Source organism: Scyliorhinus torazame, chromosome 14 (genome assembly GCF_047496885.1).
Source record: "Scyliorhinus torazame isolate Kashiwa2021f chromosome 14, sScyTor2.1, whole genome shotgun sequence".
Lineage (NCBI taxonomy): Eukaryota > Metazoa > Chordata > Chondrichthyes > Carcharhiniformes > Scyliorhinidae > Scyliorhinus > Scyliorhinus torazame.
In genome coordinates this window covers 123,570,888-123,588,043 of record NC_092720.1, presented here as the reverse complement: position 1 = coordinate 123,588,043, position 17,156 = coordinate 123,570,888, and the positions used below count along the sequence as shown (strand labels likewise).

Here is a 17,156-nt window from a genome sequence, read left to right as displayed (position 1 = left end):
TTTGCTTATTGATCGACCATGCCTGCAGTTACGCCTGTACATCTGGTTGAGTTTTCTCAATTCTGCTTTGAGTTGCCAACTGTGGAATTTTTGGATCATTCTTTCCTCCTGGCACCTTTGTGTTGTCCCTGAAATTTGTATGGTCAGATCTCACACAGCATGGACCATTGAAGACTCAAGTTTATTGTGCGTTTTCAAATTTGTAGACACAGCTGAAATCTTGCATTTCAACACTTCTAGTTTAGATCTGATGAGAACATTTTCCTGCAGAACATTTACCGCGGTGCAGTAATATCAGCAACCATCTGGTGGTTTACTACTGCCTCACTCTCTCTGAGGACTTCTGAATCCCTCTCTCTGGATCTTTGTTTCCTTCTCTCTGGGGTCTTTTGCTGCCCTTTCTCTGAGGCACATTCTTTACGCTTCATTCAGGGTTAGCTTTAGACTTGCTCCCAATGAGATCAAGGACTGATGCATCCCATCTACGATCTGGAACTTGGGATCTTCCTTCTTGCCATTGCATTGAGCTGTCAAACTAATTCTTCCTCTCGGTATGAACCTTGTGCCATCATATAGTCTCAATCTTACTTGCATTCTTGAATGGCCATGTTGACCCACTTAACACAGATCGGTGAAGGTCAATATGTTGCATGACACCCCAGTGTTTATCTGACACCTCTTGTTCATTTGATATCACCCCCTCCCCCCCCACCCCTCCCTCAATGTAACAGTCATAAACCATTTGTCACCTATGGTCTTTACTGAATTAGCCTGTCTTACCGTGTATAATTCTTCATCAGACTCGTCTGCTGAAATCGCTACAGTGGTAGGCTTGTTTTGCTTTTTTCTTGCCATCCACTTGTGCGTGAAATGGTTTTGCTTGTTGCCGTTAAAACAAACCATTCCCTTGCCTGGGCGATCCTTCTTTTCCTCTGTATGCTGTCCTCTGCGGCATTTGCATCCTGCCCCTTGTTTGCAGTTACTCAGCACTTTTGGTTTGATCTGTCCCTCAGCAAACTGTAACACCTGGTTTGCTCTGTCATACATGTGCCCTAGCTGATGTTTCACAACTTCAGCATTCTGACACATGTCTATCACTTTCTTTAGCATCAGTTTCTCATCTTTCAGTAGACTTGCTCTCACTATGGGGCCTCTCACTCCTAGGGCCAATCTATCTTAATCAGAACATCTTTTAGCTGTCCAAATTTGCATGATTCTGCTAGCTGTGTTACTGCTGTGAAGTATTGTTCAGTTGTCTCTGATCTCTAGTTTTCAATACATAACTTGCATATGGAACATTCGCTCGCCGTTCAAAATGTGCATTTAGGGTTTCAAAATCTCTGCTGTCTGTTTTCTTTGCTTGCCTGTTTTGTTTTCTTTGCTTGCCTGTTAGATTTAGGGTGGTAGCAGTCATTACCCAGCAAGTATTAACAGTATGATTAGTTTTTTCCATCTCTGACACAATGTTGCAAGTGTAAGGGCTGGGATTCTCCCCTACCCGGCGGGGCAGGGGAATCCGCCGTAATGGAGTGGCGAGAACCGCTCCGGCGTCGGGCCGCCCCAAAGGTGCGGAATTCTCCGCAACTTTAGGGGCCAAGCCATCACCTTGTGGGGCTAGGCCCGCGCCGGAGTGATTTCCGCCACGCCGGCTGGCGGGAAAGGCCTTTGGCGCCATGCCAGCCGGCGCCGAAAGGACTTTGCCGGGCGACGCATGCGCGGGAGCGTCAGCGGCCGCTCACGGCATCCCCGCGCATGCGTAGTGGAGGGGGTCTCTTCCGCCTCCACCATAGTGAAGACCATGGCGAAGGCGGAAGAAAAAGAGTGCTCCCACGGCACAGGCCCGCCCGCCAATCGGTGGGCCCCGATCACGGACCAGGCCACCGTGCACCCCCCCAGGACCCCGGAGCCCACCCGCGCCGTCTGCTCCCGCTGATAAGGTAAGTGGTTCAATCCATGCCGGCTGGCTAGGGTTGACAGCGGCGGGACTTCGGCCCATCAAGGGCCGGAGAATCGCCGGGGGGAGCCCGCCGACCGGTGCGGCACGATTTCCGCCCCCGCCAATTCTCTGGTGGCGGAGAATTCGGGACACGGCGGGGGCGGGATTCACGCCAGCTCCCGGCGACCGGGTCGGAGAATCGCGCCCAAGGACAGTAGTCTTCATTCATTAGTGTGTTTCTGGCTTTTAAAAGAGGCTCTTATGGAACTGACCTCAAGCTGTCTGCCTCCATGGGCGGACTCCTCATGGCAGAGTCACATGATTATGGCAAGCCAGCATTGCATTTTCAAAACCCAAGCACTGGGGCCTGAAAACAGCGGAGAGACCAGGGGATGTACACGACTTCACCTCTGAACCCAGACAGCCCAACAAGGTGCAACCTGTGTCAGGACTTCACCTGGGGGCTGCATAAGCAGAACCTGCAGTGCGCAAGTAAGTTCGAAAGAAAACACATACAATAAAACTATATCGACATTGTATAAATATGCAATCAAAGACAGATTAAGCTGAAACTGTTTTAAAATGTTTGGGAAGTAGCTTTGTTCTGCATTGGAGGGGGTCACGTTGCAGAGATGTGTAATGCATTAAAGGGATTTTTGTATCAAATACATGGCCCATCAGTTCCCTGTCTGGCTTTACGCCTGTTAATATCGGCTCAAATTTATTTAGCGTTAAACCCTGTGTTATATGTGGGCAGTCAGCCCAGATTCATTCGATACAGGTTCCTGACACTTGACAAAGTGGCCCAATATGACTATCATTGAAGGCAGGAATGGAGCACATTCTCACCCACCACAATTTACTTTTCCCGGTGTAAGCCTGTGCACATGTTGGAAGCTGTGGCTCCCTTTTGAACCCCAATAGCATCACCATTATTAGCTCCACAAAACCTGGGCCATTTGGGTCAATCTGTATCTTTGCTCTAATTAATCACCTTAGTTCCACAATCCCTTCACCTACCAGCTTAGTCCGTGCAACCTGTCCCCATAATTTAACTCTTTAAACCAGTGTTGTACCCTCCCAGTATGTTTACTCCATATCTTTCTGTTCCCCAAAGTGTTTCCAATATATTGCAAAGTTTACCCACTGTGTATCCCCCTACGTCTAGTGTGTAGCTGCTTCATCAGCCAAAGAAAATGCAAGAAATCCTTTTGGACTATATTCCAGTTCCCAAATACTTTGACGATGCAGTGTTTGTCCCACAAGGTTTGGCTGCAACAATTGCACAGCCGATTCTCCGGTGACCTCCAAAAGGATCAAAATCATGGTGACAGGAAATGTTTTGTCAAACGCGTCCAAATGTTAAGATAGACGTTGAGGAGAGCGCAGACTCCAGGAAAGCCCCGAGGCCGGCTCACAGGAGGTCAGTAAGCCGCCCACGATTGTCATACCGAGACAGCTCCCGGGACGATGCGGCGGATGTGTGTGTAGGACTTCCTAACGGTGACGCTGCCGTGGTGCGATACCCCACGGGGCAAGACGCACTCCTCCGTCAGCTTTTTGTTCTCCGTGTCCCAGCACAACACAGTGGCAATAACCTCGTTCTTCTCGTCACGGCCCCCCGTGATGAAGAGTTTGTTGTTGCACGCCGCAATCCCGCAGCTGGCACGCTCGTGGCCAAACTGCGTGACCAGAGTCCATGAGTCCTCCGCGGGGCTGTAGCTGTAAAGGGCCTTCATTGCACCACCTTGGAAAAGAGAGAGAGAGATTAAAGCAGCGCTCGGAGAGTACTCAGGTTGGAGCATGCTAGAATGGAAACAAAAGATATAGGTTTGGACCAAGGATATTCCAGCACAATACAGTATTCCATTATGACAATGTAAGGAATACTAAAGGGAGATTAAAGTTCTTCCCGCTCATGTACCATGTATCTAGGCCATGATTACTCTCACAACCCACCCTACCTTCTGATGCGACCATCAATTCACTCAAAGACACGAGGAGAAGTAAACCATGGTTTTAACAAGCTTAGAACAGTGCCTGCCTATGACTGGTAAGATACTGGGAACCGCCTGCAGGTCAGCTGCTCTTTCTACTTACTTTCAAGGGGAGGAGCCATGGGCGGAGCCCTTACACGCCCCAACATCTCCCCCTGTGGGTGATGCCACACAATGGCCCATAGGTGGAGCCCACAGGGTTAACATAACACAACAGTAGAACATGATACAAATGCACTGGTGAATTATTAGCACTATATGTTCGCCACATTCACCCCCTGTTAAAAAAATGAAGTCAGGCGGGGGTGACGGGTTCATAAGTTAAGCCGGTTAGGCGCACGGATCGTGCACTGTGATCGCCGAAGCACTGGTGTTGCAGCCGGTCCGGATGGCTGTGGAAGTGGGGCCCGGTGCGGGCACAGGCGTGGACTCCGGGAGCAACTCTTCTGGAGCTTCATTCCTGTGGACCGGTGTGGCGGGCGGGAGGGAGCGCGGGAGCCATATAGGGGTGGGGGCGCTGGACATGGTAGGTTGGATGGGATATAGTGTGAGGGCTGCAGTGGTGGTGGTGGTGGTGGAGCCTGCGGGCGCCAGGTCCCGGAGAGAGACGGTATCTTGTCGGCCGTCGGGGAGTTCGACATAAGCGTATTGTGGGTTGGAGTGCAGGAGCTGGACCCTCTCTACCAGGGGGTCGGTCTTATGGCTCCGAACATGTTTTCGGACGAGGACTGGTACCGGCGTCTTCAGCCAGGACGGAAGCGAGGCCCCTGAGGTAGCTCCTCTAGGGAAAACAAACAAGCGGTCTTGAGGAGTCTGGTTTGTGGCCGTGCAAAGGAAGGACCTGATAGAGTGGAGCTCATCGGGGAAGACCTCCTGCCAGTGAGAAACTGGGAGATTCCTGGACCGCAGGGCCAGTAGGACGGTCTTCCAGACCGCCGCGTTCTCCCTCTCCACCTGCCCGTTTCCCCTGGGGTTATAACTGGTCGTCCTGCTCGAGGCAATGCCCTTACTGAGCAGGTACTGACGCAGTTCATCGCTCATGAACGATGAGCCCCGGTCACTGTGGACATAACTGGGGAAACCAAACAGGGTGAAGGCACTATGCAGGGCTTTAATGACAGTGGGAGTGGTCATATCGGGGCATGGGATGGCAAATGGGAAGCGGGAGAATCATCTATGATGTTGAGAAAGTATCTATTGCGGTTATTGGAGGGGAGGGTCCCTTTGAAATCGATGCTGAGACGTTCAAAGGGCCGGGATGCCTTTACCAGGTGGGCCTTATCCGGTCGATAGAAGTGCGGTTTACACTCCGCACAGATTTGGCAGTCCCTGGTCATGGCTCTGAACTCCTCGGTGGAGTAGGGCAGGTTGCGGGCCTTGATTTAATGGGCGAGCCAGGTGACCCCCGGGTGGCAGAGGTCATCGTGGATAGCCGGTAGTCGGTCATCTTGTGCGCTAGCGCATGTGCCGCGGGCCAGGGCATCTGGTGGCTCGTTGAGCTTCCCAAGACGATGTACTATATCGTAGTTATAGGTAGAGAGTTCGATCCGCCATCTCAAGATCTTATCGTTCTTGATTTTGCCCCGCTGCGTATTGTCGAACATGAAGGCTACCGATCATTGGTCGGTGACGATGGTAAACCTCCTACCAGCGAGGTAGTGCCTCCGGTGCCGCACGGCTTCTACGATAGCTTGGGCTTCTTTTTCGACCAAGAAGTGTTGAATTTCAGAGGTGGTGAGGGTGCGTGAAAAGAACGCTACCGGTCTGCCTGCTTGGTTGAGGGTGGTGGCTAGGGCGACTTCAGATGCGTCGCTCTCCACCTGGAAGGGGACGGATTCATCCACCGCACGCATCGCGGCTTTGGCGATGGCCGCCTTGATGCAGTTGAAGGCCTGGCGGGCCGCAGTTGCCAGTGGAAAGAGGGTGGCCTTGATTAGTGGGCGGGCTTTGTCCGCATACTGGGGGACCTACTGGGCGTAATAGGAGAAGAACCCAAGGCACCTCTTCAGGGCCTTAGGACAGTGAGGCAGTGGGAGTTATAGGAGGGGGCGCATACGGTCAGGGCCGGCCCTAAGACCCCATTCTCCAAGACGTAGCCGAGGATGGCTAGTCTGGTTGTGCGGAAAACGCATTTCCCTTTGTTGTAGGTGAGATTGAGTTTTTGGGTGGTTTGGAGAAATCGGTGGATGTTGGCGTCATGGTCCTGCTGATCATGGCCGCAGATGTTGACATTGTCCAAGTACGGAAATGTGGCCCGCAGCCCGTACTGGTCCACCATTCAATCCATCGCTCGTTGGAACACCGAAACCCCGTTCGTGACGCCAAAGGGGACCCAGAGGAAATGTAAAAGGCGGCCGTCTGCCTCAAACGCCGTGTAGTGGTGGTCCTCCGGGCGGATTGGGAGCTGGTGGTATGCAGACTTCAGATCCACCGTGGAGAACACGTGGTAGTGTGCGATCTGATTTACCATGTCTGCAATCCGGGGAAGGAGGTACGCTCGAGTTGCGTAAACCGGTTAATAGTCTGGCTGTAATCAATTACCATCCGGAACTTTTCCCCGGTCTTGACGACCACCACCTGAGCTCTCCATGGGCTATTGCTGGCCTCGATGACCCCCTCCCGCAAGAGACGCTGGACCTCGGACCTAATGAACGTCCTGTCCTGCATGCTATACCGCCTGCTCCTGGTGGCGACTGGCTTGCAGTCGGCGGTGAGGTGTGCGAAGAGAGGGGGAGGGTCGACTTTTAGGGTCGCCAGGCTGCATATGGTGAGTGGGGGCAGGGGCACCCCGAACTTAAGAGTAAGGCTCCTGAGGTTGCACTGAAAATCGAGTCCCAATAGGAGAGGAGCGCAGAGGTCTAGGAGCACATATAGTTTAAAATTAGCATACTCAGAGCCTTGTATCGCTAGGGTTGCAGTAGTGCACCCTTGGATTTGCACCGTGTGCGAGGCAGAGGCGAGGGAGATGGTTTGTTGCGTCGCGAAAATTGGGAGCGAGCAGCGTCTTACCATATCTGGGTGAATGAAGCTCTCTGTGCTCCCGGAGTCGAAGAGGCAAGGTGTCTCGTGCCCGTTACCTGGACGGCCATCATGAAGCTCCGAAGGTGCTTGAGTCACGACTGGTCCAGGGTGACCGCGTTGAGTTGTGGGTTCCGGCGGTGTGGTCGGAGGTGCTAGGGCGGCCCCACGATGACTGTCCGTGTAGAACGTATGCGTCGAGCGGCGTAGCAGATGGCGGCCAAGATGGCAGCCGCCATTGATCGAGTGTGGCAGGCGGTGAAGAAGATGGCGTCCAAGATGGCGGCCCCCATGGATCGCACGTGGCCGGCCGCGTGGGGGAGGATGGCCAAGATGGCGGCCCCCGTGAGTCGCACGTGCTGTGAAGAGGCGGAGTCGGCAGACACGCTGCCACATTGCGGGGTCTGCGGGCCTGTGAGTCTGATGACCGGGTCTACGAGTAGAGTTCTTAGACCTGGCCAGGCAGTCCTTGGCGAAGTGTCCTTTTCACCCGCAGCTGCTGCAGCTCGCGTTGCGGGCTGGGCAGTGCTGTCGGGGGTGTTGAGACTGGCCGCAAAAATAGCAGGGTGGCACCCCATGATGGGCGGGCGGCCGCGCGGCACAGGCCTGGGGTAGTCTCTGGTCGGGGGCCCACAAGGGAGTCGCGTGGTCGGCCAGGAACGCAGTAAGGCTCTGAAAGGCAACCTCCAGTGAGGTGGCTAACATTATCGTGTCGTCCAGGTCCTGGGCCCCTTTTTCGAGCAGGCGCTGTCTCACATAGTTCGACCGGACTCCCACCATGTAGACATCGTGGACGGCGAGCTCCATGTGCTGAGTGGCCGTAACAGCCTGGTAGTTACAGTTGAGTGCGAGGCCTTTGAGGTCGCGTAGGTAGTCATCTAGCGACTCCCCGGGGCGCTGGCAGCGAGTGGTGAAGACGTGTCACGTGTAGACATCGTTCACAGGCCGTACGTAGAGGCGTTCGAGTATCGCGAGGGCATCTGCACAGGAGGCGGCCTCGTCGAGCTGAACAGAAATGCGATGGCTCAGCTGTGCGTGGAGGAGGCTCAGCTTCCGTTCATCAGTGATGGAAGGCGTGGACGACGCGGCGAGGTAGGCCTTGAAGCATCGAAGCCAGTGCGAAAAAATTTATTTCGCCTCCGCGGCCTGCAGATCGAGTTCCAGTCTGTCAGGTTTGAGGGCTGATTCCATAGTTGTATTTAAGCTGATTAAATTGATGCGACCATCAATTCACTCAAAGACACAAGGAGAAGTAAACCGTGGTTTTAATCAGCTTAGAACAGTGCCTGCCTGCGACTGGAACAATACTGGGAACTGCCTGCAGGTCAGCTGCTCTTTCTACTTCCTCTTAAGGGGAGGAGCCATGGGCGGAGCCCGTACATGCCCCAACATCTCCCCCTGTGGGTGATGCCACACAATGGCCCACAGATGGAGCCCACAGGGTTAACAACATAACACAACAGTCGAACATGATACAAATGCACTGGTGAATTATTAGCACTGTACATTCACCACACCTTCCATCTACTTATAACCCTTCATCCTTTGACTCCATTCCCACACTACATCCCTCACCTACCCATTTCACCCTATTCCTCTCCCTCACCTACTCACTGTACCATATCCCTCACCTTCACCTGCCCAATTCGCCATATCCCTCACCTACCCACTGCACCGTATCACCACATCCCTCAGCCTCACCTACCTACTGCACCATATCCCTCACCCTCACCTGCCCACTTCACCATATCCCTCACCCTCACCTACCCAATGCACCCTATTCCTCACCCTCACCTACCCACTGCACCATAGCCCTCACCCTCACCTGCCCAATTCATCATATCCTTCACCCTTGTTCACCATATCCCTCATCATCACCTACTCATTGGACCCTATCCCTCACCCTCAACTACCTGCACCATATCCCTCACCCTAAACTACCCACTGCACCAGATCCCTCACCCTCACTTACCCACTCCACCATATCCCTCACCTTCACCGACATGCTTTACCACTTTACCATATCCCTCACACTCACATATCTAACTCATCATATCAGTACTCGTATTGATCCACCCTCTCACCAAATCCCTCAATCCCACCTTCTCACTCAATCCCTCAATTTTATGTTTCTCCAGAATCTGTCCTATGACTCCATAAACATTCTCTGCTCCACTCTCCTACTCCAGGCAACCTATTCTTCCACTCGACTGTTCCTTTTCCCCTACTCTTCTCTCCTTTTGAAATTAGAACCCTTTTTCTCACAAACAGTTCCGTCCATCCGCAGCTCTTCTTGTTCCGATATTGGAATATTAACTAACTAATCCATCTGATAGTTACAATGGATGGAAACTAATCTGAAGTTATTGTAAAGCAGCTTCTTCAGTAACAAAAGATTGTCCAGAGGATGGCGCTCTTGTTTGCTCTTAGCACATGTCCCACAACAAAAAGAGCATCTGCTGTTGATGCCAATGTGTGAGAGCTGCATTTTCGCACTGAAGCCAACGTAAGAACCTTGGAAAAGTTGACTCGCAGCTCAGAAAATCTGACACAGCCCGAAAGATCAGGCAACTCATTATAACAAAGTACAGCTGAAACACGGGGCTGAATTTTACCAGCCCCCCTGCAGGCGGCTGGGAGCGGCGAGGGGGGTGGGATTTTGCACAATGGGGGCAGAAGGCATTGGGAGGGGCAGCCCTTTGTCTTCCTCCTGCCAGAGGGTGTTCTCGACACCGGGGACATCAGCAGGGCAGCTGCATTCCGATGGAAGTGGGCATCTAACCATTTCCTGCCCCCACTGGCATTCGACCAGCGCCAGAATGGGTCCCACTATGCAGGGGCACCACCAGGTAAATAGGGTTCCCAGAACTCCAGAATTGGCCTGTAGTCTCCAGGAAATGAAGGCACTGCTGTGTGCAACCTTCGGAGAGAAATCATCGGGTTGTTAAAAAATATTGTTTATGTGCCTCTTCATTAAAATATTGAGAATGGAGGGGTGGGGTGGAGAAAACAGGCTGACAGTTAAGCATCATCCAATTGGGTAATTTAATGTAAATTTATTTCACGTTATAGTCATCCTTCCCTAAAGCCTCCTTTACATCGAGATTATTAATTTACATTAATAATCTAATTGGCTTTGCCTCGGTCTATTCTGTACCTCATGATTGCTGGTCTGCTTCCTGATGCTGGTTTAGTAGCCTTCTCTGTTGGTTGTGCTGCCGAGCTGCCAGACCTCAAATCGGGTCTCTTAATTGGCCACCGCTGGTGAATTGCATCCCAGGGCCCCTCGCCCGTTCACCCAGGGTTCGGACCCACTTTAGGTCCCGGAGACAGTGGGCCAATCTGGGATTTGGTAAAATACCAGCCACAATCCAGAACATAGGCCTGTGGCCTGTGGATATAGGCATGGGTGCTCACTTTTATTTTTATTGTCACAAGTCGGCTTACATTAACACTGCAGTGAAGTTACTGTGAAAAGCCCCTAGCCGCCACATTCCGGCACCTGTTCGGGTACACAGAGGGAGAATTCAGAATGTCCAATTCACCTAACGAGCACGTCTTGTGGGGCTTGTGGAAGGAAACCGGAGCACCCGGAGGAAACCCACGCACACACGGGGAGAACATGCAGACTTCGCACAGTCAGTGGACCAAGCCGGGAACGAATCTGGGACCCTGGAGGTGTGAAGCAACAATGCTACCCACTGTGTTACCGTGCGGGAATGGGTGGTGGTGGGGGGGGGGGGGGAGAGGCTGGTCAGGATAGCATTGTGCGTACAGCATAGAGATGGGCCAAGATTGCTGCTCGCTCACTCATTAAGAAGCACTTGGTTGGCAACTGTGGCATTAGAGCATATGTGGAGCAGAGGAATGCAACAGCTAGCCAGATGTGGAGGAGTCCAACATGACACAACCCAGAGGATAAGGGGGTGGGGGTGGGGTGGGAGTGGAGAACTGAAAGTTATTGGGCAAACAATGCATGGGAAGAATATCTGGAAAAACAATAACGATGCCATCACCAGTGTCCAAACAATTAGTTAGCTCCTGCATTAAGAACAGATGTTCTGCACTGAACTCGACTGAAACTGGGAAGTGTCAGTTCCAAATGGCCGAACAACAACCAAAGAACTGAGCAGTGTGGACCCATCCGTACCCTGCAGTAAATTTCAAAGCTCAGATGAGGCCTACACAATTTGAAATCTTCAAAGTTGTTCTGCTGCTACACCGAGAGCGGGGAGCCGCTAACTTGATCTGTTGTCGGCATGCTGGGGACAGCACATGGGGTAATTGGCCCATATTATATCCCGCCATTCAATCTATCAGGCCAACAAGGCAGAAATATTCACTGAGGAACAAGAAAGATGCATCTCCACTGCATGCAATACACACAGCCACCCTCCGCAAAGCTTAAAACCATCTATTGATGTGGAGAAGTATCAAAGGGTCAACAAAGATCACTCGGAGATAGTTGGAATTCAAGTTTTGAGTGATGGGGGAGGAATCTGTGCCAGATTTCTTTGGATAAGAGGCGTTCCTGACATTGACCTACCCAGCAAATGAACATGAGAAATCTTGATGTGGTAAACATCGCAAAATTGGAAACATCAGGAAGGAAATCAGGAAATACCTTTTCACACTCAGGGTAGTGTAAATTCAGAACTTTCCCTTCCAGAAAGCTACCAGTGCTGTGTCCTTTGAAATTTTTAATTCTGAGCTCAGTGGGTTTTTAATACGTAAGGGCGACATGGAGCAAAGGTGGAAAAATGGAGCTGAGGTATGGATCATCTGTGAATGGTCAAACAGACTTTGTATGTTCTTGAACAGAAAGTTACATGCAAACTCTAATCCCAGGTGTTAACGTCTGCACTCATCACCCACAGGCCTGCGACAAAGCATCAAAGTTTACATACCTACAACATAAATGTGGTCATTGAATGTGACGGCATTGATGCACTTGGCTTCAACAGGCATAGGTGACTTCAGGCTCCATTTATTTGCTGCAGGGTCATAGCATTGGGTTCTGTCGGTGGCCAGCTTTCCATTGGGCCCTCCTCCAATGACATAGAGTTTTTTATTATAGGTGGTGGCAGCAAACGAACTCACATTTACGAGGAGCGGAACCACCTGCGGGAGAACATAAGAACATAAGAACTAGGAGCAGGAGTAGGCCATCTGGCCATTCGAGCCTGCTCTGACATTTAATGAGATCATGGCTGATCTTTTGTGGATCAGCTCCACTTTCCCACCCGAACACCATAACCCTTTATTTCTTTATTCTTCAAAAAACTAACTATCTTTATCTTGAAAACATCTAATGAAGGAGCCTCAACTGCTTCACTGGGCAGGGAATTCCATAGATTCACAACCATCGTGGTCCGAAGGGCATGTACTGCGCTGTAATGTTCTATTTGGGTAAAGAAGCTCCTTCTAAACCCAGTCCTAAATCTACTTCCCCTTATTTTGAGGCTATGCCTCCTAGTTCTGCTGTCACCCGCCAGTGGAAACAACCTCCCCACATCTATCCTATAAAGTGAGAAATGTACACAAGGTGCAAAAGAACAGGTTGGCATTAACACAGATAATACAACAGAGACGGTCAGCACAATAGGTACCTCTGACCAGCAGTTGTGAAAGGGGTCGTACGCTTCCACGCTGTTGAGGCGCGTAATGCCATCAAAACCTCCCACTGCGTACACCTTGCCACTCAGAACGGCCATCTTGTGTCGCCACCGTCCAATGTTTAAATATTCAACCTGAATCCATTTATTTAAGGAGGCGTTGTACTTCCACACCTCGTGCTGTGTTTCTTTACCACCTGGAAGGTCCAACAGAAAGACAAACTTTAATCTTGCAGACTCATAAACCTTGGCCTTTTTATTTTCCCAAGCTGAGTCGGGGGGAAACCTCTGGCAGCGGCACGCCTTGAACCCTGGGGCCTCATGCCTGAAATTAAACTTCATTGCTTAAAGAATGTGAGCAACCTGGGCAGCTACTCATACTGAGAAACATCAGGGTCCAGGCCACCAAAGTGATACATACTGCATCATTCACTTCATTTCTGTTCGTCATTTTTAAACCTGGGACAGTGAGAGATGTAATCAGTAGGATTTGAATCTGTGAAGGGAATCAATGGATTCCAAACCCATTGCATTAACCACTCAGCCACATTCCCAAGTCCTGGAAGGAGCTGGGCTAGGATGTCAGTGTTACAGTCACCAACAGGCCTCTGATCTACCTGCTGAGCTATCGGAGGGGAAGTTGAGGCACTTTGATTGGACCCAGCAAGCCTGGACACAGAAATCAGCCAATGTTTCACTGACCCATTAGAAAATGTGCATGTTGCAGGTTTGGGGCTCAGCAAAGATTCCTCCTCACACACATACACACACAGAAACACACACACATACACACACACAGAAACACACACACAACTGCTGTCCCACTGCCCAAGAGTCAGGAAGATCAGCTGATACAAACCCACTCCACTCCGTCGTAAAGAATGGTGACTTAGGGGGAGCTACCGGAGTCGGTGCCCAACAAGCTGAACGCTGGAGAGCAATTAGGAGTTATAGAGGAGCAGAGGGATTTGGGACTCCAAGTACACAAGTGACTAAAACAGGGATTCGCAACTAGGGGTCACAGCCCCCGCCTACCCAATAGGTTCATGAGCTCTGCAGCAGCAATGGATGCAGGTTAGATGGGGTAACATGGATAGGGTAGGGCAGTGGACCTAGGTAGGGTGCTCTTTTACAGCATCCATGCAGAAACGATAGGCCGAATGGTCTCCTTCTGCACTGTAAGGTTTGAAAGAAATCATGAAGGGTTATAATAGTGTAAATAAAGAGGAACGGCTCCAATGACCAAAGGGGCAGCAGCCAGAGGACAAATATTTAAGGTGATTGGCAAAGGAACCAACACAAGAAGAATTTTCTTTACATTGCACTCTCTCAGTAATGACCTGGACTGTCAGCCTAAATGAATGCGATCAAGTCTCTGTCACGGGATTTGAACCCACAACCTTCTGGTTCAGAGTGAAGAGCCTTTGGCTGATGAAAGATAATTGGATAAACAGGTAAAGGAAAAGAGGTTGCAGGGCTATAGGAGAAAGAACGGGATTTATAACTCTATCCCAGGCACATAAGGATGAATGGTTCTATTCTACGTTCCATCATTCTATAATGGGCTGTGTAGACATCTACTCCCTTCAGTCTAGAAGGAGATCTAATTGAGGTATGTAAAATGAGGAAAAGATTTGAGAGATGTAAATAAAGAAAATGTGGGGCGAATTTTAACCCACTCAAAATCTACCCATTTGCACAGACTTAAAATCGAGCCCAATATACTCCGGTGAGGGAATCCAGAAGGAGAGAATATTGGGCGGGATTTTCCGGTCGTCGACACCGAAATCGCATTTGGCGATCGGCCGGAGAAAATCCGTTTGCGACCAAATCGGGGGCGGCGCCGCTTTCACGATGCTCCACCACCGACCAGCCGAGTTCCCGACAGTGTCGGTCGCGTGTGCTATCATCCGTCGTGAACTCGGTGTGGCGACTCCGGTCTCAGTCCCGTACCGCCGCGTCAGGGGAGGGCCAATCCATGGGCAGTGGGGACATTGTCAGGGGCTGGGGGCACTATTCGGGGGTGGTCTGGGGCTCGAGAGACGGCCAAAGGGGGGGGGGCACTATTTTGCAGGCCAGGTCCAAGCGTGGCCGGTGCCATGTTGCACGGTGCGGCCGCTGCGGGCCCCCACTGTGCACATGCGCGGCCACGGACCCAGCAATTCTCCGGGATGTTTCGGCAGCTAGAGTCCGGTGCACTACGCTGCTGGCATGCTAGCCCCCAGCCAAACGGAGTATCGGTGGCCATTTTGCGTCGCATTTCCGGGCGTAAAACACAAGAGTGAGGACATAGCCTCAGAATTGGAGAATCCAGCCCTTAATCTTCAAAATAGAGCTTGGATATTTTGAAACAAAACCTCCGCACAAAGGAAAGCGAAAATCTGGAACTCTCAACATTGCTGGAACAATTTAAACTTTGAGCACTCGGAACTACAGATATCGGTTCGGAAAGGGTATCAGAGTGGGGGAATGAGGGTGAAGTACAGATCATCCATGATCAGATTGGCAACTGTCTGAAGCTCAACCAGACTGTTCACAACTACGGTGTCATATTTGATGCTAAGATGAGTGCCAGTCACATAGCCACACCGTCACGAAGATCACCCATTTCCAACTCCGCAACATTGCTCATCTCTGCTCCTGTCTCCACTCCTATACTGCTGACACCCTGAAACATGCTCTTGTTACCTTTCGTCTTGACTATTCTAATGCTTGATCATTCCCGTCCTTCATAAATCGACCTTTATTCCCTGCTCCCCTCACTGAAATCTCACTCCTTATTCTCCACTCTCCACTCTAAAGTCTCACTCGTTATTATCCACTCTCCTCACTGAAATCTCACTCTTTATTCCCCAATCTCCTCAGTGAAATCTCACTCTATTCCTTCCTCCCCTCACTGAAATCTCGCTCTGTATTCCCCACTCTCCTCAGTGAAATCTCACTCTATTCCTTCCTCCCCTCACTGAAATCTCGCTCTGTATTCCCCACTTTCCTCAGTGAAATCTCTCTCTTTATTCTCCTCTCCTCACTTATATCTCGCTCCTTATTCCCCACTCTCCTCACTGAAGTCTCGCTCTTTATTCCCCACTCTCCTCACTGATATCTCGCTCCTTATTCCCCACTCTCCTCACTGAAGTCTCACTCCATATTCCCCACTCTCCTCACTGATATCTCGCTCCTTATTCCCCACTCTCCTCACTGGAATCTCGCTCTTTATTCTCCTCTCCTCACTGAAGTCTCGCTCTTTATTCCCCACTCTCCTCACTGATATCTCGCTCCTTATTCCCCACTCTCCTAACTGAAGTCTCGCTATTTATTCCTTGCTCTCCTCACTGAAATCTCGCTCTGTATTCCCCACTCTCCTCACTGAAATCTCGCTCTTTATTCCCCTCCCCTCACTGAAATCTGGCTCTGTATTCCCTGCTCCCCTCACTAAAATCTCGCTCTTTATTCCCCTCCCCTCACTGAAATCTCACTCTTTATTCCCCACTCTCCTCACTGAAATCTCGCTCTTTATTCCTCATTCTCCTCACTGAAATCTCGGTCTGTAGTCCCCACTCTCCTCACTGAAATCTCGCTCTTTATTCCCCACTCTCCTCATTGAAATCTCACTCTTTATTCCCCTCCCCTCACTGAAATCTCGCTCTTTATTCCTCACTGAAATCTCGCTCTGTAGTCCCCACTCTCCTCACTGAAATCTCGCTCTTTATTCACCACTCTCCTCACTGAAATCTCGCTCTTTATTCCCCTCCCCTCACTGAAATCTCGCTCTGTATTCCCCACTCTCCTCACTGAAATCTCGCTCTTTATTCCTCATTCTCCTCACTGAAATCTCGCTCTGTAGTCCCCACTCTCCTCACTGAAATCTCACTCTTTATTCCCCACTCTCCTCACTGAAATCTCGCTCTTTATTCCTCGTTCTCCTCACTGAAATCTCGCTCTGTAGTCCCCACTCTCCTCACTGAAATCTCGCTCTTTATTCACCAGTCTCCTCACTGAAGTCTCGCTCTTTATTCCTCGTTCTCCTCACTGAAATCTCACTCTTTATTCTCTGCTCCCCTCATCAAAGTCTCACTCTTTATTCCCTGCTCCCCTCACTGAAATCTCACTCTTTATTCACCAGTCTCCTCACTGAAATCTCGCTCTTTATTCCCCACTCTCCTCACTGAAATCTCGCTCTTTATTCCTCGCTCACCTCACTGAAATCTCACTCGATTCCTTGCTCTCCTCACTGAAATCTCACTCTATTCCCTGCTCCCCTCACTGAAGTCTCGCTCTTTATTCACCAGTCTCCTCACTGAAGTCTCGCTCTTTATTCCTCGTTCTCCTCAATGAAATCTCGCTCTTTATTCCTCGCTCATCTCACTGAAATCTCACTCTTTATTCCTCGCTCATCTCACTGAAATCTCACTCGATTCCTTGCTCTCCTCACTGAAATCTCGCTCTTTATTCCCCACTCTCCTCACTGAAATCTCACTCTTTATTCCCCGACTCTCCTCACTGAAATCTCACTCGTTATTCTCCGCTCTCCTCACTGAAGTCTCGCTCCTTATTCCTCGCTCATCTCACTGAAATCTCAATCTTTATTCC

General features: G+C 50.7%; 1 protein-coding gene across 1 annotated transcript in view; it reads right to left on the bottom strand.

The window, feature by feature from the left end:
• Positions 1 to 720: 720 nt before the first annotated feature.
• LOC140390001 (kelch-like protein 6) overlaps positions 721 to 17,156 on the bottom strand; it is a 69,168-nt gene continuing 52,732 nt past the window's right edge. Inside the window, exons 5-7 of the mRNA XM_072474763.1 lie at positions 12,561 to 12,763; positions 11,859 to 12,072; positions 721 to 3,683 (exon numbers count right to left, since the gene is read on the bottom strand). Of these exons, the coding sequence (XP_072330864.1) occupies positions 3,382 to 3,683; positions 11,859 to 12,072; positions 12,561 to 12,763 (719 nt within the window). The 3' untranslated portion in view covers positions 721 to 3,381. The remainder of the gene's footprint in view (positions 3,684 to 11,858; positions 12,073 to 12,560; positions 12,764 to 17,156) is intronic.